The sequence below is a fragment of the Sander vitreus genome, chromosome 6 (assembly GCF_031162955.1).
Source record: "Sander vitreus isolate 19-12246 chromosome 6, sanVit1, whole genome shotgun sequence".
Taxonomy (NCBI): domain Eukaryota; kingdom Metazoa; phylum Chordata; class Actinopteri; order Perciformes; family Percidae; genus Sander; species Sander vitreus.
In genome coordinates this window covers 26,190,574-26,213,588 of record NC_135860.1, presented here as the reverse complement: position 1 = coordinate 26,213,588, position 23,015 = coordinate 26,190,574, and the positions used below count along the sequence as shown (strand labels likewise).

General features: G+C 40.3%; 1 protein-coding gene across 2 annotated transcripts in view; it reads right to left on the bottom strand.

The window, feature by feature from the left end:
• Positions 1-23,015, bottom strand: part of grik2 (glutamate receptor, ionotropic, kainate 2) — a 283,934-nt gene that overhangs the window by 77,939 nt on the left and 182,980 nt on the right. For both annotated transcript variants that reach the window (XM_078251928.1, XM_078251929.1), the window contains exons 10-11: positions 6,769-6,975; positions 1,746-1,969 (exon numbers count right to left, since the gene is read on the bottom strand). In XM_078251928.1, the coding sequence (XP_078108054.1) occupies positions 1,746-1,969; positions 6,769-6,975 (431 nt within the window). The remainder of the gene's footprint in view (positions 1-1,745; positions 1,970-6,768; positions 6,976-23,015) is intronic.

The following is a 23,015-nucleotide window of genomic DNA, read 5'->3' as shown; positions in this document are numbered from 1 at the left end:
TGTTATAAGTTATTGTTATTAGATTTTGAATACGTTATTTAATTTTGACCATATGGCCTTAGCAATAAACAAGCAGCCGTTCTTAAATGTCACCGACTGCCAAGTGTCAGTTCAGGGCGCCCAGATAGCTCAGTTGGTAGGGCAGGGGCCCATATATAGAGGTTTACTCCTTGATGCTGAGGCCGTGGGTTTGACTCCGACCTGCGGCCCTTTCCTGCATCTCTTTCCACCTTTCAAGTCTTCATCTGTCCTGTCAAAAATAAAGGCCGAAAATGCCCAAAAAAATAATCGTAAAAAAGTGTCGGTTTAGGCACCGGCATGCTTTAAAAGTGTCATTTTAGCACCAGTATCGGAAAAGAATCCGAAAGATACCCAACCCTACCCATACTACACTTACCCTCTACAGAACGACTGCATCCCCCAACTGAACATAGCCCTTATTGTATGTACTATAACTTCCCATCACCAACACCATTAGTGCAACTCCAAATGAGTTCTAGAACCTTGTACTTCTTCATAAATGTTCATAGCAAACACATTTGGAACAATGTATTTAAACTTTGCAGCACTCCCTCCTTGAGTTCAGTTTCTCTGAAAGTGTGCAATGCCATTTGAACTTGGGTGGCACCGATTAACTGCACTGAGAGACCTGAAATTGCAGGTCACAGCCCCACTTATAAGAGATCCTTGGCGAAAACTAATCCAAGGCAACTACAGAAAATAACCCCACATCTAAAGTTATATGGGGAATGAGAATGATGTTGACATCTAACAGTTCTGTGTGCTTTGAAATCCTAGCATAGCAAAGTAGTCTGGACATATACATTTGGTTATATCTTGATATCCTCAGCTGCTACAATAGAGAAGGTTAGTCATAACAAAAAGTACAAATACATTTGTCATCCTAAACCTAACTGACTAAAATCAGATTTGACTCCACTTTACCAACAAAATGTCTAATCTGGTGAGATGACAGCTCAAAACTCAAATTAACCAGCTACTTCTAAGTCCGACTTTTTTTTTTTTCTCTAGTTAATTGGAAACTGTGAACCAGCAGAAGAAGAAACATTTTTTACCTCTGAGTCATAGTTGTGCTTGAAGCAAGGTGAAGGAAACAAGAGAAAAGAAAAGACAGCATGAACTCTGGAGACACTAGGGACAGTGAGGGAAAGGGGGGAGAGGGGCAGCAGTGTTCACACCGAGCTCGACACACCCCACACACACACACTTCCGCACACATCTTCATATGAGTGCACAACCTTTCTGCCACTCTCTCAGACATATACACACAACCCTTACAACGGCTGATAGGCCTACAACTTCTCTGTCTAAGGTTTGTGTTCGTGTGTGTGTGAATCTCCTTTGGTTTTATTTACTGATACCAATGTGAGTAGAAGCAGGCCAGGAGTAACCCAGCAGCCAAGCCAAGTACCAAATGTATTCTTTCTAAATGTCTAATGGTGAAAAGGGCAAATATTTATATCATCTTTCATTATCAAACTGCATTAAACACATTACACAGCAATGGTGTTGAGTCTGAGTTTTAATCCGTGGCTGTTGGTTAGTGTCAGCACTGTCACTGAGGGGTATGATTTTACTATCAATGAGTCAGTGTGCTCTGGATGCGTAGGATCCGTTAATTACAGAGATTGGCCTGTTGTTAGTCTGATGGCCGAGGCGGGGCGATGACAGCTAAGCATGTTTCTGACTGTGTGAGGCTGTGATCACTGGAAGTGACATGTTACCTGGCTATGACAAACAGCACACAACTGACACCCAAGTAAGCCAGCAGAATATACATCCAGATATCAGGCGAGAGGGGGTTGAGGAAGGAGAAGACCCCAGGGTTGGTCCCGTTGGGCTTGCGGTACAGTATACTTATACCCAGCGTCATGAAGGGTTTGGAGAAGTCGATAACCTTCTCGCGCACGTATGTGATGGCAAGGGGAGCCACTGCCAGATCAGCTCTCTGTCAACAGCAAACATAAAAGGGAAGACAGATAGGCTATAAGTCACGGGCACAGGAAGCATTTAGAGGCAATCAAATTAAGAAAACAGGATCTTTACACACTACAGAGTCTGTCCCAAGGCACTTAGCAAGAAATTTAAAGCGCTCTTTCTCTTTCCACCCATCAAGTACACTCCCACTACTAAATTCACTTTTTTCCCTCTGGGGCCTAAATCAAGGCATTGCTTTTCTTTACCTACTTTCTCCTTTTGTTGGGATGGCTGGGAGCTGTAGCCTATCATAGTACTATACTTTATAAGATGTACTGGGACAATGGGAGACATACAGGAAACAGGTCACCAGTGCTTTAGAGGACTAACACAACTACAACAAAAACCTCTTAGTACCAATAATTTAACAATACTTCGACTCAATACTTTGGACTGTGGGAGGAAACGAGCAACTAGAGTACTTTTAGTTTTGCTTTCTTTCTACGGTCTAACCTAGTGGTTCTCAAATGGGGGTACGGCTACCCCTTGGGGAACGTTGGATTAATGCAGGAACGTGTCAGTTTTGCAAAATGCTACTTTAAAATATATGTCATGCATAATTCCTAAAATAATTATACTATAATAATAAATGAATTACGTGATGGATTCTAAACATTTGAAATGTAGCATTTAAATGTTTTTCAGTTAGAAGGTTGTTGTAACCGGGGTGTGCAGTGGATATGATGCATGCCTTAGGTGTGGGGGTTCTGGGTTTGATTCCCACTGCAATACACCAACCAATGTGTACCTGAGCAAGACACTTAACCCGTAGTTGCTCCAGAGGTATGCAACCTCTGACACATATATATGTATATAGCGACTGTAAGTTGCTTTAGATAAAAGCGTTGGCTCTATGACATGTAATGTTGTTTAGTAACTCTGAGATAAATGGTTATGTGTCAGACAAAAATGTAAGAAGCAGTGCTATTATTGTTATTGATTTTCTTTCACATTTACATAAACATAAGATACACTAAGTACATTATATAGTAAAGCAAGGCTCCGCTGGGGGTCTGCCAGTCGGTGGCTAAAAAACCAAATCCAGTGCCTTGCATCACTTTGTAGTATTTTCGGTTTAATTTCTAATCCTCTGATTTGGCTCCCTCCGAATGGCTTCCTCTCCCCAAATACTAATGAGGACTTGAACATGTCCGTGTTTTCCCAACTCTGGTATTCAGAGAAATACTGCGAGCTTCCCTGGCAAATGCTTCACGTAAAATTTCCACACCCCAAGCTTTAAGGTCCTGCAGTGGAAAAAAAGGTTTGCCTACAGAATGAGTTTCTGCTCTGAACACAGGCAACTGTTTGCACTACACATTGAGCTTTAACATGACATTTCTTATTTATAATAAGGCATAATCCCTTCTCTGGCAAACACAGAAGTTGTGGTTATATGTGAGACGTGTGCTTTAGAGATAAAGAGAAGGGATGTATAGAACCTGCCAAGGAAAGTCATGTTGCCATATCTGAGGTGAAAACCATGTTGTGCTGTTGACAGTTAATAAATCTTGGGCTGCATTGTAACTATTAATGCGAAACATTCACAGCAAGGTCAAGTGCTTCATTTCTCAAAGATATACCCTTTTTGTCTTATGAAGGTTACCATATATCACTCTAGGATGAATTGACTGAGCTTCCTGCTCACAGCTGTGATACATAAAAAGTCTTGCGCATATCATGCTCTCTCTCTGTATTTATCCAAAGTAGTCAAACACAACCCTACACATGCTCCACTTTGAGCATTAGAGAGAGCAACGATAATTTTGCTAAATGCCTTTGACAGGATGTTTCCAACTTGTTCAGCTCGATTCAGCATGTCTTCCTCAACTCAACTTGTTCTCTGTGAGTCCACACTATCCAGTCTTCTGAGGGCCTGTCTGCTACAGTCACTACCAGTCTAAATCAAGCCCAGACCATGTGCAAGAAGTGGGGCAAACCAACGCTCAACATTATCTTGCAGGGGATTGGGCCCTTCACCCATGAAAGAACCAGACAATCCGTCACGACAGCCAATCACCGTACTGATCAAGGGCAGAAGCAGTTATGGGAGACTCGACCTCTCTTGGGTCGAACATTGGCCGTGCAGCACCTGCTATTTTTCTGCCTATGAAGTTTATCCCTAGTGGGACTTTGTTGGGTGTAATGATCTACACTGTGAGCAGATTGTTTGTGCTTGTGTGCTTGTGTGTGTGTGTGTGTGTGTGTGTGTGTGTGTGTGTGTGTGTGTGTGTGTGTGTGTGTGTGTGTGTGTGTGTGTGTGTGTGTGTGTGTGTTTTAATAAGCTCTGTAGGGGAAACTGGTCCCGACAAAATCTATGCTCTCCTCACATCACTGTACTCTCAAATAGTGCTAGTTGTTACATCCCTCCTATTTATTTTTTACTTTCTTTCCCTCTCTGTGTGTTTCAGTGAAATACTTCTCCTCATTACATCTTATTTGAAACTACAGTCCTTAGGACAACACACACTGGCTTGTATGACTTGTATCGAAATCCTGTACCTACTGTTTTCTATTTAAGACCATACACAGGCAGCATCAACATATCAATATGTGACGGCATGATGTCATGTCAAGATTAGGGTTGGGTACCAAAATCAGGTGCCAATATGCCTAAATGACGGTGATGGTATCTACCGGACCGAATGACAACGCAGATTTCTGTGCCATATTTCCCTGCCACTTAAATGCCTGCGCTGCCTTCTGGTGCTATGAACGTATGACGTTACAGGCAACAAAAGCATCACTGCATGTGACACTAGTTAACATTAGACTTGGCAGCAGGTAACCTTAGCCTACTGTTAGCTAGTAGCTGGCTTGAAGACGGATAAAATGCTGACAGCTAAATGGTCTAACATATCAATGTATTTCACTTGAAAGGATTCCAACACCGAGACGTTCAACAGTCTGCAGCTAAGACACATAGAAGTCTAGCTGCACTTTACAACACCATGGTCAGAGTTGTCCGAACAGGACTTAATGGTGCGTTCAAATGCACCTTGAGAAACTCAAGCTGTTAGTGTAAAGTACCCTAATGCCATCTAGTAGTTCTTCTTTTTGTTGTTTAACAGCTAGTGACTGGTGAGATAAGTTATTGTTATCATATATAAATAAATCATTTAAATTTGTCCATATGGCCTTCGCAATAAAAAAATCTGTTCTTTAATGTCACCAACCGTCAGTTTGTGGTCTGTTCAGGCACTGTTTAGGCACTGGCACCGGCACCGGTATCGGAACAACCCAAACAATACCCAACCCTAATCAAGATACACCACTTTTCAAAAAACAGAAACGGTATCACATTCGCTGGCTGCATTGGCACATCCTGGCTACTGTACTTGACTGTGTCTGTATTGCACGTCCGGCGTGTGCAACGGGCATCCAATCAATGCAAAACATAGGCAACATGGCGCAACATGGCGCAACATGGCTTTTAGTGATATTGTGACTCGCATAACTGTACTCTCAAATAGTGCTAGTAGTTACCTCCCTCTAAATTCTTTTTTATTTTATTTACCTCTTAGTAAGTTGCAGTGAAATACTCCTCCCCATTACATCTTAGTTTTGGTCATTTTCGATCAAACATTTGGAAGGTAATATATTTTGGTATGACTTGTATCACTAATGTACATGTCATTAAACCAGCACCAAAATAAAAAAAAAAAAAAAAAATGAAAGCAAATTTAGTACTGACACATCTGTAAAACCTGTTCTTGACATAAAACAAGAGAGCATCTTAGAGGTGAATTGCATTGAAAATTAGATTGGCAACTAACAATTTATCTTTTAATGTTCTTTTCCCCATTATCGATTCAACATTAAACGTCAAAACAATTTGAAAAATAGATGTGACATTCTCTCAAGAAAATACAAAAGTTTAATGCACTTTTTGACCAATAATAAAACATAACTTTAAACCAAAAACAGTTGCACTTTCACTATCATACTAAAACTTAAAATACTTAAAAAATAATAAATAATTGAAACCTAAACAAGCTTTTTACCATTTTGTCCCGTTTAAAATGGTAAAAAGCAGCATTTTGTTCATAGTGCTGTATGTGTTTAAGAATAATTACAGTTTATTACAACTTAAATTTCATATTCGTAGGTTCGTCACCAATTCTTCCAGTAATTATAATATTGTACTCCCAAAGCTAATTGTTTATCTGAAACAATGACAATATCACACAAAAAGTTAGATGTACAAGATTTCCCCAAATTTCAGCAATTAAAGAGTAATTTCTTTTTTTTTCGCACTGGACCCTATTTTCCTATGCATTGGTGTCTAAGTGACTGATATGAGCAAAAATCTTTGAAACTGGTCCAATGTTGAGCGAGAAAGCCACGGCTGAGTGACGTGCGTCGCTGCGACGTGTAGTTATGTTTTTCGAGAGGTGCACATCAAACTATGGCGAAGGGTCCGTGTCTTCACATAGCTACGTACGTACGTAGCCACAGTGTAGATTTAACACAGAAGCATAAATCATGCTTTAGGGATCCTGTCAGACACTTACATTGTAGCTTGTTTCGCCGCTGCCTACTGCAGCGATCTTGCTTAATACTGGACCAATTTCAAAGATTGTTGTTCCCATCAGTCACTTGGACACAAAAACAGAGGAAAATAGGGTCCAAGTTGAAAAAAATGAAGTTACCCTTTAACTTGGTGTATACAATAACACGGAAAACGGAACGATCCTCTAAGAATAAGTTGACATCCATTTGCTGGGATCACATTCAAGCAGTGTCTTTAATAATGATGATTTAGAGACTCACGTGGTCCATTAGCTCCTTGACCATGCCATTCCACTGGCCCGTGTTCTCATCCTGGGCACCGTATCTCCCATCTTCCACCAGGCGAACTTCGTAAGTGAAGCCCAGGATGTTGGCCAACTCTCTCAGCAGGTCTATGCAGTAGCCCTCAAAGCGGTCGTTCCCATACAGCGGCTTGTCAGACTTCTTGAACATCACATATGGCTCTTCCTGTCAGGTGAAATATTGGAGAAAGGGATGAGTCGCTACAGCACTTGGCATCTTTTACCTACTGATAAGGCTTATCTGAGAGGCTGTCTGATGTGTGAGATAGGCTTTGGAACTGTGTGAGCCCAAACACACACTTGCTCGACTAGTAATGCATGTGTAAAGGCGCTGTGTTTATGCATGCCAGCAGTTAGAGTCCTGTGATGAGAGGTAGGGTAGGTGCAAAGTGAGGCATGACCACAATAAGAGATAATCCCCCATATCAATGACTCTGTGCTCCTCTCAGCCTCAGCAGGCTGGCTTTGGGCCCAGGCCCAGCTTTCGGGAGACCACATGCTTTGTCAATAAGATAAGAGATGCTGATAGACGGACACATAAAGAGAGAGCAAGAGCCGTCACATCCCTCTGTTCACACTAACAGCTGGGGAGATTACTAATGTCTTCTTTCATACAGCTTTTTCTTCTCCCTCCCGCCTACTGAGCATCTCCTCTACCATGTCCTTCTCCTCTCTTTCCTCCACGCTTCACTCCCTGTTTTCTCCCCCTCCTGCTTCCTCTCCTCTCTATATGCTACATGCACCATCTGTCTTTCTTAGCCTCGGCGCTCGTTCTCGCCACACGTCCCTCATTCCTACTACTCCCTTGACTCTCTCAGACAAATAAATCCAAAAATATATCATCAGGCAGGTGTTGTTTATAATATAACTGTTCCATGACTGAAACAAAAAACAATTAAAGATTGCTAACAGCTTTGACACATTTCACTGGCTGGAATTTTATCAGTACGCAGGCCTTGAGATGTTTGCATAACAGAGAGGTAAACAACAGTTTGTTCTCTTTACTGGTAATGGCAGCCCGAACAAAATGTCAAAGACAGATGTTGAGGAGAATGATTTCACTGCACACTATTAGACAGACAGGATATATAGATCACAAAGAAGAAAAGGTAGAACAGCATGACATTGTATGTCCCCTTGTGTTTGTTTTCTCTGTTATCTATCATTAGTCCCTTATATTTGTATGTCTTAAACCTCAAATGTTTGTCCCTTGCAAAAAATCTCACATGTGAAATCCTATTTTTTATATAAAACACTACAACTCGCTATATCATATGTGCATCACATGTGAAATATCCAAAACCCACAAATGCCTGTGTGTGATGTAATAATTTAAATATGTGATGTAAATGGTTAAAAATGTGAAACCTTACCAAAAAGTACAGTACAGCAGTGATGTCTGACATTTCACATGTCAAATGTTTAAAAGCCATATAATGGAAATTGATCATATGTTAAATGCTGTTTGAAATCTCCTATTATGTTTGGACTTTTGTCAGTAATCCGCCTACACATGATAAGCGATTTGCTCTCTCCGCACTGCCAGGTAGGGGGAAGAGCAAAGCACAGCGCAGGTATTCATCATCAATGGTGGCAAGGAAGCTATTTCCCGTTGCTAGGTAACAACATGCTGTTGTCTCATTGGTTTGCGCTTTCGAAAAGTCAGTGGCAACTAGGTCAAAGTTGAAATAATATGAATTTTGAGCGCAGCCAGGGGTAGCGCAGCACATAGTTGGGCCACCGCCCTCCCAATAGGAAATCAATGTTTTGAACACCTGGTACGGTTAGGATTGTTTACATGTGAAATGTAAAAAAAACAGGAAATAATCTCAAATTAGCAGCTACAGTATAGCCTAGGGATGGGGGAAAAAATTTGATACAGCACAGTATCGCGATACTTTCCGTGGCAATACTGTATCGATACACAGATGCCAAGTATCGATCTTTTATCATATATGTGTTGGTCAGTTTGTCTGCTTGACAATCCCATTTGGCAGCAATAACATTTTCTTTTTAGATAAAACAGATGTTGACAGAGTTTCCTTTTGGGGACATAATTTGAAATGAAATTTGAAGTTGGAAAAAAGGTGATAAATTGCAATATATCGCAGAATTTTGCAATATGTTTAAAATCTCAATGATATCGATAAGTATCATAAGTATCATGATATCGTATCGTGAGGCCTCTGGTGATTCCCACCCCTACAGCCTCACTATAACCACACTGCAACCAGCAATTATCTTTGCTGACATATCTCAGCACATAATATGTTATATCTACTGTAGCTCATGGGCTGCGACATTATACTGATGTAATCTTGATGAAAGAGCAGAAAGCACTGTCCACAATCGGATCAATACCAGCGCGGCTGCAATGTCAAGACATACAGTGCAAACACCAAAACACGCTACTATTTGTGTGTCCAGGCATGTCATCGAAGGTGAACATAGGTGAAATGTACATATAACTCCATAACGTCTCTGCTCGTATATAAACAGGCACACATACCGGACCCAATTACCATTGAAATATATATGAGATGGTAGGTCAGCTACTGTTGGAAGATGGCCTGAGGAAGATCTTTGCAGATCAAAACGTTGCTTTAAAAAGAGAAATACACTATTGACTTGGAGCCAGTGTGCAGACCTTCTTTATGCCCTGCAGTTAAGTCTATATTTGAGTATTTCTGCCTGGATGTGCACACACTCTGTCCCTCAGGTCAGCTACTGTTGACAACACCATAAATATAAATGGCAGCCTTTTAACACATTCATTGCAAAATCCAACAATCAAAGGTAGGAGCAGTGTTTTCCTTTCTTCCCATTGCCATGGTAACTGCTTCAGTGGTGATGAGCATGCCAGTGTTTTTTTAAATCCAAACAGGTAGTTTTCTATGCACTTTTTAATACTGTGTGCAGAAGAACTACACTCACTGATAGTGCAGATATTAGAGTATTAAGGAAGGAATAGGGGCATCATCTTTTCAAACAGGGTTTTTATCTTTTAATTTTCAAATATGCTAACTTCAGAATTCAAATTCATCACTGAAATTCCCTCCGCAATAACATAACAGAAATGATTATTATTTGTCTGCTGTTTCTTTAGAGCTGAAGTACAAATTGTGAAGCATTTAGCCCTATCACATCCAGTTAGCTGCTGCTACAGGAAATGATATAGACTTTTTATATTTATAGTGCAGTTGTGCGTCAAAGGTTTACGCCACCCAAGAACTGTGATTGGTCAGCTTGGGCTGTTTGTGTTTTCTCCTGTAGCGCTATGAAGTGGAATACTTTGAAAGAACTCCTGTCATCATAGCACAAAGACCATGTCTCCTGCATCGCTGAAGGCCTCGTGAACAGCTTGTGGAGAGAGACGGCTTATCACTAAGGTGACAAAACACTACTGCTGAGGGGGCCCTTTTGGTGCTGCACAGGAATGCCCCTCTCTCTCCCTTTTCCACCTCTGAACTATCAAACTCTACTTGACCACTTTGTTGGCTAAAATCTTACACAACAAGACTGTAAATTACAAGGTTCCTTCATATGATACGTGATAAACATCTTTTAGTCGTTTACCCTTGAATGTGCCCATTCTCTTTGACTCCATAAATGTCTGCCCAATGCCAGTGCTGAGCAAAACCAGATGTAGAACAACTCTACATCAAATCATGGGCCCCTGATATAGGACAGTACCTATCATGAAAAATTATGGTTGGACACCTTACATAAGTGACCACCTAAGAATCAATGGACATTAGAAAACACTAGTTAACCTTTCCCCCAGTTAACATAGAATCTCTGATCCAACCAACACACAAGCCACACAAACTAAAACTTAAAGAAAGCCGTTTGCCAGTTGCCTTGGAGTTCTGAGGGACCCGCCCTCATCTGTGCTCTCAGCAAACACACTCACAGCTCCGATCACCAGCAAGACACGAGGGCCGGGTGAGATTCAGCTCGGCCTAGCAGGCCATAGACGGACGCGCAGAGCCAGACAAATTGTCCCGCACTGAGACACACGTGCGGCCTGTTTTTTTTTCATCCTCGACTATTTTAAGATTCTCCGCTGTATTTTTGAGACTCAATGCTTTTTGAAGTTTCTCTAAATTCAAACTGAAGAGAAGCGTTTCAGTGATTTTGCGTCCATCAATTCAATAACCTTCATTTTCCAAATCTAAAGTTTTTTTTTATTCGTTTAAGTGGATCATTTTTTGACGCATCAAACGGACACTGACTCCTATTCAGACTGTAAGAGCCTTCTCATCAACAATCATCACATAGCTGACCACCGCTGTCGACTTCCTACGCTGCTTGCAGATGCCGGCCAGCAGGCCAAACAGACTCTGTTCCTGCAAAAGCAATCCTCTTTGATCGCCAGCGAGGATGTGGGTGGTTGATTCCTCCTGAAGGTGGACACAGATCGTCAGAGGACGAAACCTTTGCTCTTTCTATTTTGTTGAGTCCATTTAAATTCAGTTAAAAGTTATTTTGTCCTCTTCCTAAGTCTTCCGTTTTTTTTTCTCACATTTTTCAAATAATTTTCCAATCACTAAAGTTTCAATTCAACAGTTAGTCATATCTCATTCATTTTTTCTGCCTTTTTCTAAGTTACAGTACCTGGTTATTTTATTTTTATTATCTGAATAATAAATCCTTCCATTTATTGATAAATCGGTTTGTATGTCTATCTTGTTCATGAACAGACTCTCGGGTCAATGTACACCTACAAACTCCACGGCTTTCGATTTGAGACTGAAATACTAAATCTTAATTGAAACATAATTGGTGATTAAATTCCGTTATATGTTAAATTTGATGATTTAATCCATTCAATTTGAGCGTCTTCGACTCCTAAAACTCGAAGTGGCGCCCTATTTTCACGAGTGCAAGTAATTCTTGATTTAAAATTGATTATAGATTAATATTCAATATTAATATCCAAAATCCAATACACATGTAGATTATTTACGCTACACTCCTACAAGTTTCTGATGCCGTTGAGAGTGAAGACAACATGAAGCAACAAGAAAGACTCTGTTCTCCTTCACAGTAGTACATATCTAACAAAGACATCTCCACGGCTCACCATGACCTCCTTTCTCTATCACAGTGAATGAAACATTGTAAACACAGTGACTGCACAGTAGTAGTCTCCTATTCAGTAATGAAACAAAGTGAAACAGAGGATGCCTGGGTGTTACTTTTTTTCTATAAGTGTGGCCTACCTTTATTCTATGTCACATTGTGAACACAATAAATTAAACAGAGTTACTGTTGGAAATATAGGCTACGGTAGTCTATATTGACAACGTTCCACTTCCAGGATTGTTCAGGGGCCGCCGGCAATTCCGCAGGATGTCCCTCATTTTGGGCCGGATGTCCGTTACCTTCTCTGTCTTTGTGTTGGCCTTATAAACTCCGATTTATGAGGACTATGGTTAACTGCTCCTCAGATCTCTGCAGGGTAAATCCAGACAGCTAGCTAGACTATCTGTCCAATCTGAGTTTTCTGTTGCACGACTAAAACTACATTTGAACGTACACATGTTCCACCAAAACAAGTTCCTTCTCGAGGCTTTTTTGCAGTGGTACCGGGGCTCCGTGCGGCGTTTAGCGCCGACCATGACGATTGTGATTGGTTCAAAGAAATAATAAACCAGAGCACGTTTTTCTCCCATCCCGGAATGCTGTGTGGAGTAGCCAGACCTTCCTCTGCAGCGCTGTGGAGGAAGGTCTGGCAATGCCAGATTATATGCACCCTAAGCCTTCCTGACTGTTGGGTTATTTACCTGTCATAAAATATAGCTCACACATCCACATAATTCACAAATTGTATTTGCTAGGCTCGTCCTCACATTTCCCAATACTTTCCTGCTACAGTAGCTGCCACCTGTTGGTGACGTAAACAGTACACTTCTCCTCGCAATGCGTTATGCAGTGTACATATACATGCACATACCTCATATGTAGAGAGGCTTAGACAACATCTCTGCTTTATTCTTCTCTTTCAAAAGCCCGTTTGAACATGGTGACAGTAAATTCCTCCTTAGACCCTTTAATAACTAATCATTTTATTCCTCTCTTTATGATTTGACCATTTTCACTCAGTCTCTATTTGCTGCCATGTTAACTAGTAGAACAACTGTTCTATCTATTATGAGCACAAAGACGCTATTGTGAGCCCATTAGCAGCTTATGACCTCTCACCTTCTGTCAACTGTGAAAGACTGTAATTATCATAAACCGTCACTGGGCACAAAAAGCACCTCTTACTGGAACAGTCAGCAATACCTGTGATTCTTTCAGGACATTATAAAAGCTTTCATCTTCCATCTGTGGAACTGGAAATGGCACATGGAGGGGTTTTAATATATTTTTTTGTATTAGTAGCCACAACATAAGAGAAATGTTACTTATCACTCTTCACACATTTCACAAAATACTCCAGAACTGAGCCCCAAAGCTTTTATTTCTAATATAGGAGACTTGGTTGAACACTGTGGTCCAATGGTAGAAGAGTACTAGAAGATAACTGACACATTGGTTTACGCTGTACAGACCCAAATCTGATAATTAGTCACCTCCAAAGCCTTGTCTGCTCCAATCAGATTCATGCAATTTGGTTTTTTTTCTAGTTTGATTAAGGTCCAACACTGACCAACAGTGATTTAGCAATGTCTGTTATTTATGAATTACAGCTTCAAAAGAGACGCTGTTCAAAAGAATTTTTAATGGAATGGTTTGATTCAACCAGCATATTTCGCCAGCTGCTATACACATGCTTTAATCCCAATTAATCATATCAACACAGGCGGCCCAGTAACATGCACAATCTGACACAAGCACATTGCCCAATAACATTACATACAATACATGTGATGCTAATGCACTGTGTGTGCAATCTGCATGGTTTTCCAGAGGCAACATATTTTATTACAGTACATAACACAAAAGCTAAATAATATAAATTCATTGATAAAAAAGGTTAACACTGTTGTCTGTTACAGTGCCTCCAATCGATTGAAGAACAAATCTATTTAACATAATTACATTTTATTTTGACTTACTTTAAGTTTATATTTTTATTTGCAACTTTCACTGTAAACAACTGTAACTTTACATTTTCTATGTGCAACATACAGCGAAACCTGTTCTGTAACGTTATCACATAATCACATAAACTCCACATTTGCTTGTGATGATCTTTGAAAAGATTCTAGCTATTTGCATCATGGGTGGTGTAGCTAAGGTGTTCCGCGTAAGAAGCATACCAATTTTATTAAAAAGCAGGATATATTGGATACACTGATTCCACTGAGTCACCCAACTTGAGAAATGTCAATATTAAACCAGAGAAGTACTTTGGTGAAGACTTTCAATTTGATGTTGCTATAGATCCTTTGGACTTGATTTTAATCTTGTTTTTAACTAGGCAAACTGCGTATACAGACAGTGAAATTGGGTTTAAAGGTCCTAAAAAAAAAGCTAGTAAGTAGACCTTAAGTTAAGTTTTGTTTTTGGTCCAAATACTAACTGCTTGCAACAATTGTACAGTGTGTAATAATGCATTATGTGACATTTTAATGAATGCATAATGTCCTAATATTGGGGTTATTTAAACAAATCTGAATACAGAAGATATGTATTTATGGGCTTATATAAAAATAATGTTGTGTAATAAAGCATTAAAATAAGTTTACGCCCTGATATAGTTAAAAACGTTGTTTTTTACATATCCACATACACAGCCTAAATATGGTGGGGGTTATATCAATTATATCAACTGATTGTAAAAACATTCAAATGATTCAGCTAATTGTATTTAATATACATGATGTATTTGAATATCATTTTTGTCTTATCAGATAACCAATGATGACATTCGACCACCCTGAATACACATACAAACACCAGAGATGGGGACTCGAGTCGGAGACTCGGACTCGAGTCACACTTAAAGGGGTGATAGACTGATTATATAGGGTATTTCACACTGTTCCTTAAGGTCTCCTAATAGGGTATGTAACATTGGTTGGGCTGAAAATGTCCCAGGTGCTATTATTTTGGCCCTTATGCATCCCTGTGGAATGTCTCTATTTGGAACGACAGCTTTTCTTCCAAATATGGTATGCTCATGAATATTTAAATGAGCTGCGCGCTGATTGGTTGAGGAACCACATACATTGGAGACGAGACAGCAGGTCTCATATTTCAGACACTGCACCGTTATACATTGTTTGTCTGCTACTTCGTTATTAAATTTACTTCTGAGACTTTTTTTATGTGAGAAATCAACTATATGAAGCTCAAATATGGGCCGTTTTACGAAAAGGTATGGCTAATTACAAATTTGGTAAGACGTGTTTGACTTCAGGAGCTCCAGACAGTCTGACAAAAAAGCAGGAGCCTGTTGGGCTCCATACCCAGGGGAATGTCACCGTTTCTGGGTTACTGGACTACCGGGGCTCGGGGCTCCGCAGAGCTGGCCGGCTGCCAGCTGCCGGCATAACTATTGTATAGTTACAGTTTGAATTTCGTCACGGCATGTATATCACAGCTACCCTAAGGTCTTACAAAGCTAACACTTTTGTCAAATTTCAATTTAAGGCATTTTTGTGAATTTTAGAGGTCTTGTTAGGAGGAGGCAAGCTAGCTCTCATTGATTGAGCTCCATCCAGCTCACTCGCGGACAAGAGGCGTTTATTTCCCCGATCACTTGTTTAAATAACTCAACACACATATCCATATAAGATTAACTGGAACCTGTGGTAAGAGATTGCGGGTGTAACAAGCTCGCTGACCACGCTCTCACTAACACACACCGGCCATTTAGCAGGAAGAGGGGGGCTGCAGGCCCTGGAGCTCTGTCAGGGCAGTGGCATTTGGTAGTCCAGTAACCCAGAAACAGTGACTTTGCGCGGGTATCGAGCACCACGGGCTGCCAGCCATGATGGAGCTTCATCTACCTCACAGCGGGCCGAGGTCTGTGAAGGATGACAGGCCGGGCAGCGAGGCAGTAACCCAGGTAGCACCGGCCGCTGAATTCCGACACACAGTCGGACAAAATTAGCAATTAGCCATCAATTTTCGTAAAACGGCCCATATTTGACCTCTACATAGTTGATTTCTTGCATAAAAAAGTCTCAGAAGTGAATTTAGTGATAAATTAGCAGATGAACAATGTATACAATTTCTGAGATCTGCGCGACCTATTCAGAAGACTACCTGATCTCAGATCAGTGGTGTAGCCTATGTAAATGTTGAGACTAGAGCCAAATGAGGAGGAGCCTTATCTCAACGAACGAATCTCAACGAACCTGTTTTCATGCAATTGTTGCTTTTTAAATCTAAAAGTATTCATATATTTCTATTTTCTTTTATGTCCCCTGCCTGTTGCCATAATGTGCAACGTAACGCATGCTCTTTTCCTTATGTGCGCACACTCACATATCAAAAAATGCATTGACGATGGCGATACCAAGTCCTCCCAGAGTTGTGCCTTTTGTCATTAGTTTTGCTTTCAATAACTTTGTAAACAGTGGCAGTAAGCTAACAACTACATGCAAGGTGTGTGGCACCAAGATAAATGATGCCGGATCAACAACGTCGAACTTCATCAGGCATCTCCAAACGCACCCAGGCAGGTCAGTCACCTGCTAATGTGAAAGAGACGTTACATTTAGCATATATCATCACAGGTAACAAGCTAACCATTGCAAAGTGTTGTGCTAATGCTGGTAAGTAGTTGCTGAGGCTCAGACATCCATGGCGCACAGGACGCGGGACGCACGGATCCATCTCCCCATGAACAAACGCTGTGTCAGGTGGGCAAACTCATGTGATGCGTAATTGATCCCGTAGATGATTTGTATGCTATTAAGTGAACAAGGTGTACCCGGTCCACCAAACACTGTGCCGTCTTGACTGTCTTAATTCTGCACATATTTCTGTTACTGTAGTCCTATTTACTATTTCATCCATGCATGGCGCAGCGGATCACCTGCTGTGGAGACGCTGGCCTCACTAACCTCTCCTCCTCTGAGTCGGATCTTCCAGGCGCTGGACTCAGTTTCACTGAGCCTACTAACACTTAATAAATAAATAAAATACCAAATAAATGGTATTACATCAGTGAGTTCAAACTGCTTATTGTGCATAATTTGGACTGACACTGAGATGCATGTTGTTCTGTTACTGGTGTGGTGCTGCCACTATTCTCTTGATTTCCACTTCAACATTATTTTTTTGAGTGGAAGAGACGTTTCATTTAGCATATATCACCACAGGTAACAAGCTAACCATCGCAAAGTGTTGTGCTAATGCTGGGAACAGGCAAATTGTTATAGATGTATCCATATGATGTGACAGACTTAGGTTAATATTTCACCAGGTCCGAGGGCCAGAGGGATGTGTTAATGTGTACTGTATGGATGGTAGCTACAGGACATGCTTTGAATTCATAAGCTTTAACAATACAGAGTTAGGGACAGATCAGATGGCCAGAGACTTGAGACTTGACTTGAACTTTCCGCTCAAAGACTTGAGACTTGACTTGGACTCGAGCTCAAAGACTTGAGACTCGACTTGGACTTCCTTGGACGCTCCTTAAACACGAAATCAAGCCCATTCTTTTCCAACAAATTAAAAACCCAATAGATGTTCTGCGTCAGCGAAAAACAATGATACTGCATTATTTGACAAAGTTTTTAACATTTATTTTAGTGTGGCTGTAGCTGCGAACAAAGCAAATCATCCAGGTGCTCTCAGCATGCAGTGGTGTGATGAAGTACTGCCCACTGGCTTACACATAACAAAGGGATATACTGAAGACATTGTGATTTTATATATATAAATCCAAATAATATGCTTTAAACTTTGCATGTTAATGGCTTTTTCACATGAGGAGTGATTGTCGCACCTGCGATGAGAGGCGAGCGGGCAGGTAGGGGGGCGCGGGCAATCTGTTAGTGTGTGTCCACATACGCGTTGTTTTCACGGATGGGATGGCCCCGCTTCCCAACATTGCATGCTAGTGGACTTGCTACCAGTTTCTCTTCACTGACCACTAACATGCAAAGAAAACAGTCTACACCCTCCTACAACCGCGATGGCTGCAACTGATTGGACGAACGCCTCACGTGGGTCTGGCTGCTCCGGGATTTCAAAACCGACCATAATGGCGGCTCGTTCAGAATACGAGCTCGTATTTTACGAAAAGAGTTCACCAAAACGTGTTTCTGAAAACATTTTAAGCGAGAAATAGGCCATGCAGTTGCTGAATCTGTCTTCATTTCTGATCGACAACGGTCAGTTTAAAAGGTTTTCGTCAGCTTTTGAGAGGCGTTGAGCAGAGCCGGCCCTTCTCATTTGCATAAAGTTGGCTTGATTCAACTTTATGCAAATGAGGAGCGGCCGGCTCTAGGACTAGTGGCCCTTTGCTGCATGTCATTCCCCCTCTCTCTCCCTTTTCATTTCTGTCCTGTCAATAAAGGCCTAAAAATGCCCAAAAAAATAATCATTAAAAAAAAATACACTGCATATTCCTGCACAAAACTGTAAAGCTCTTAATTTTAAAAGAAGATATATTTTACTTATTGTTATAATATTGTTTCATTTGTTACCATGAATTTTATTTATGTTTCTTGACTGTTGCAGCTTTTGTCACTATGGAACTCTAGCCTTGCCCTAAAAAATGTACATTGCCATATGATATTCTACACTGAAGGGTATATTAAAGTAAACCCAAACAGGTTTAATTCAACACTGACAAATTACTAGAACTACTGTCTGTTCTATGGTATTTCAATTAATATAATTGTGTTACAATCCGGTTTATGTCCTACAAATGATCAACATTGGATCCTGGAGATATATTAGAAAAGTGTGATGCATCACATAGCAGATAATCACCAGGATATGTTACACTAACACCATATGTTTGATAGCTCGGGCATTTAGCTTAATGATCCTTTACAGTACTTATTTGTCAGTGTGATGCAACTGTTCCAATTTATTAAATAATCCTTCCACATCTGTCTCTTTCCTGAATGTGATACATCCTGGAAGGTCTGTGGGCTCTGGCACCAGCTTGTTTGCATTTCCTCACGTCTCATCCAAGAACAGTTGCCCTGAAAACTGACAGCCAAATGGAAATGAGACCTGATCTAAGACCAGAGGTTCGTCCGTTTTTCAGCCAAATGTTTTAATCACTGGCTTTACTGTTGCTCTCTTATTTATTTTTATTTTTTTAGCTTTCAGATGCTTTTAGAAATCCTGATAGACGTTTGATAGTCTCCCATTGCCAGACCTTCCTCCACAGCGTTGCTGAGGATTGTCTGACTAGTCCACACAGCATTCCAGGATGGGAGAAAACGTGCTCTGGTTTATTGGCATTTCTTTAAACCAATCACAATCGTCATGGCCGGCGCTAAGCTCCACCGGAGTTTAAAATGCCAACACAAAGAAAGCGGAAAGTAACGGACATCCACCTGAACAATCCCGGAAGTGGAACGTCATGAATATACACTAGTTGTTCGATAGATTAGATGGCAAGGGGGTGGCAGTAGCTCAAGTTCAAGTCCCCGTGCGAACCAAGTACGGAGTGCTGCTTAAGGCACTCTGACATCTCTCCATTAGTGCATGTAAAGGTCCTGGGCATTTGTGTGCATTTCAGGCCTGTGTGTAATAACTGACAACAGAGTGAAAATGTTTAATTTATATATCAATAAAGTATGCCTTAATCTTACACAGTGGAAGTAAATAAAAGTCATATGATTTATTCCATTTCAATAAACTGTTTCCAATGTGGAGCATACTAAATACCGACTAATGAAGACAAACCCATCCTCCAAGCTATACAATAATCTCTTTGTTAAGATGTTTCACCTTGAACTCAAATCTGAAAACTATAAGATATAAATGGGGGAAATTATTTACCTGCACACAGTTTTAAGTATCTTTTTTTAATATAAATATATAATAACTATATAACATAAAACACATCAATGAGCCACACTGTTGCAATGGGTGACATGTTCCTTCATCACCCTGGAAATACAAACAGTAATTTATTTTGGCTCAATCCAACGTACACCGTCCTGCTGCCCCAAGTACTCACTAGAGCACTAAATGTGGATTAATCCGCTGCTGAAAATAGCCCCCAACAAATGAAATATTTTCTCATTCCTGTCCTGAGTAATGTTTGATAAAAGCTACAGTGACCACATGTTTTTGCAAATTACTGTTGTTAAAAAATAAATTAAAAAAAACTATGTATTTGTGAGACATTTTTAAGGAGTATATCTCAGTAGGAACCAATAGGGCCACAGACAGGGTGGACAAGTCTGAAAGTACTGACACTGAGATGGACTGACACATGTTGGCTTGGTCTTTTCATGGTTCCCTTACCATGACCAAATTGTGCCTATACCTAACATGATATGGATCTTTTTTGTTATAGTTTTGATATGGCATCAGATCACAAAGCATATGGATTGTTTTGGAAGGCAATGTCAATCAATGTATATAGTTGTCTAGTCTGGAGGAGATTATTGGACACTGCAAGCATAACATTGTTATAATTATCGAGATTGACTAGATAGGATCACATATGCTATTATATACTTTCAACAGCTCAACAACAGCTATTTAATCCTTAAACCTGATACTCAGCTGCTGGGTATCTTATCCAATTTGCCATTTTTGCATTGCAACAGAGAAAATCCATAATTTTGTATTTTAGAGCAGTCTGCACGTAGCGCTACTACTCTCCTGCAGTGACTAATAAAACGTGGGTTTGTTTCTGTGGAAGTGGAAGCATGCCTGCTCTTTGCTCTCTCTGAGACATTACACAGTATATTATCTGCAGCTCCAGCCATTAGCCTAAAGGTACTTCATTTCCACCGCAACATTACGGGAGTGATTTCCAAAGTAGATAAACTGTTGATAGGCCAAGATCTCAACAGTAATTACATCATGTTTTATAGTACATAATCCCTGAGAAAATGATGAGAAGCTGGATGAAAGTGTGCATCAATCAAACGTAACAAACCCAATTATTGTCAGCCCTCCCTTCCTTTCCTCGCTGCTCACAGCCATCACACATCTCCCCATGACTCAGTCCTGATATGGCAATTACAGCTGTGAAGTCTTTGCTAATAACTGCAATCCAATCACTTCACAGCACGCGCGGAAGGAAAGACGGCCCACGATAAATAATGACAACCCGCAATTTACTTGATATTGTTATTTTTACGCTTGCCTCCTCGATAACCGGATCATAAATGGCTTTAATTTGGCTCACTTCCACAAGTTTTCCTCCACTGTCATGGTTCTCACACGGCACATAGTCTGTGCCTACTGTTTGTAGGAGTACAGGCATGCATATATTCAAACACACAGGAGGTATGGTAAGTGAATTATTCAGCGACAGAAAAACAACGGCTCCAGCTCCACCATTTGGCAATACGTTTGTGGTAATTTAATCAATTGCAAACATTGCACATTGTGACATTAATGGCATCTTTTTGAAGTGATAGGGCCCGTGAAGGAATAGTTTAACATTAACATTAACAGTATGGAGCTGAAACTGGAAGATGATTAGCTTAGCTTAGCATAAAAACAGGAGGCTGGGATAAACAGCTAACCTTGCCTTATCTAATGTCAAGAATACACCAACCAACTCACTAATTAGCATGATGTGTCTCCTCTTTTAAATCGGTTTTTGGGGAAGTTACATGCTGGCTCTATTTCTTGGTGAACACCAGCTGCGTGCATACTTTTCATCACTGTGAAGCAGCCAGATGCTCCACAGAATAGCTGTGTCGATGGATAAAATGTTGGGGCCAAACGGTGCTCACAGGTTATTTTAGTGGTTTAATCCAGCCTTGATAGGTAGAAGGTGTCATATGTTGAAGTGATTGTAAAACCATGTGAGACAAATTTTAGATTTTGGCAATATAACTAAAAGTGGCTTGGCTTGAACTTGACTGAAGTTCTAATTGTCCCATCACAACCCATGTCACCTGAGAAATGTGTGACTGGCCGCCAACCAAAGTTGTTTAAGTAGTAATTTCTTTATTTTCATAAAGGACAACACACATTAATTAACATTTCTGTAAATGTGCCAGTGTTAGCCAGCCGGCTAATTTTCAACTGTAGTCCTTGTATTTTATCTCCTTTATCTCCATACATTATGGTCCAAAAAAACTAATAAGTCGACCCTGAGTTGGAGTTTGCCACTAAGTACAGTGGTCAAGAATGAAATTTGATGCTTGACTTTTGAGCCATCACGATAAGAAGTCCTAAAGGTGCTATGGATGAAGCTGTAACAGCTACTGAGCTCACTTGTCAACAGATCCATCTCCATGACAACTGATATAGACTTCTGTCAGGTCATAATGTTGTTTTAAAGCTGCTAAACTATAATTTTGGTTGACTTATAGTCATGATTTAAATGTAAGGTTTTTTTGCTGAACAGTCTAAGTTTAATGACATGTAGTCTAAAACAATATTACAATTAACCTTAAAAACACAGCATGTTTGATATGTGTATTACTATTACTACTACTATACTACACTACTATTATTACTACTAGGAAAGAATTGCTATAAAGATACACTGATTTTACTGCTTCTTCTCAAACTTAGATCTGAATTTCTTTTTTTTTTTTGGCACCACTGGCAAGAGAGACAATAGCACAATATGCCTGACAAATTAGTCTGCAGGAGGCACAGCTGTAAACCATGACATCTTATTGGACAATCAATCAGTCAATTGTCCCTGCCTGAGCTTGTTCCTACCAAATTGAAGTCCTCCACACTGGTGAAGTCAACTGGCAATTTGGGAGTACAGTGCTTTGGGGTACTCTACTTCAAATGATTCGGAGAGCAGCATCCCCAGAAAGTGCTCTAAACAGAAAGGGCAGCTCAGGCAAAGCAGAGAAGGATTCTTCAAGAGGAAAAGCTTAAAAATAATGACATCTTTGGAGGGAGTCTATTTTGGCTCTGAGCTGTTCTACCCTTCTATAATTGGTCCCACATAAAGCACCATTACAATTTGATTTGCCTATAAACAGACATCTAAAGCTGAGATATTTAATTTGCACACTGCCGTCCCAAAATGGCAGTGAGAGGTAACTGTTTTGCAGACTTCATTACTTAGAAATCCTGTTAGATAACATTAGTAAACTGCACTGGTTTATGTTT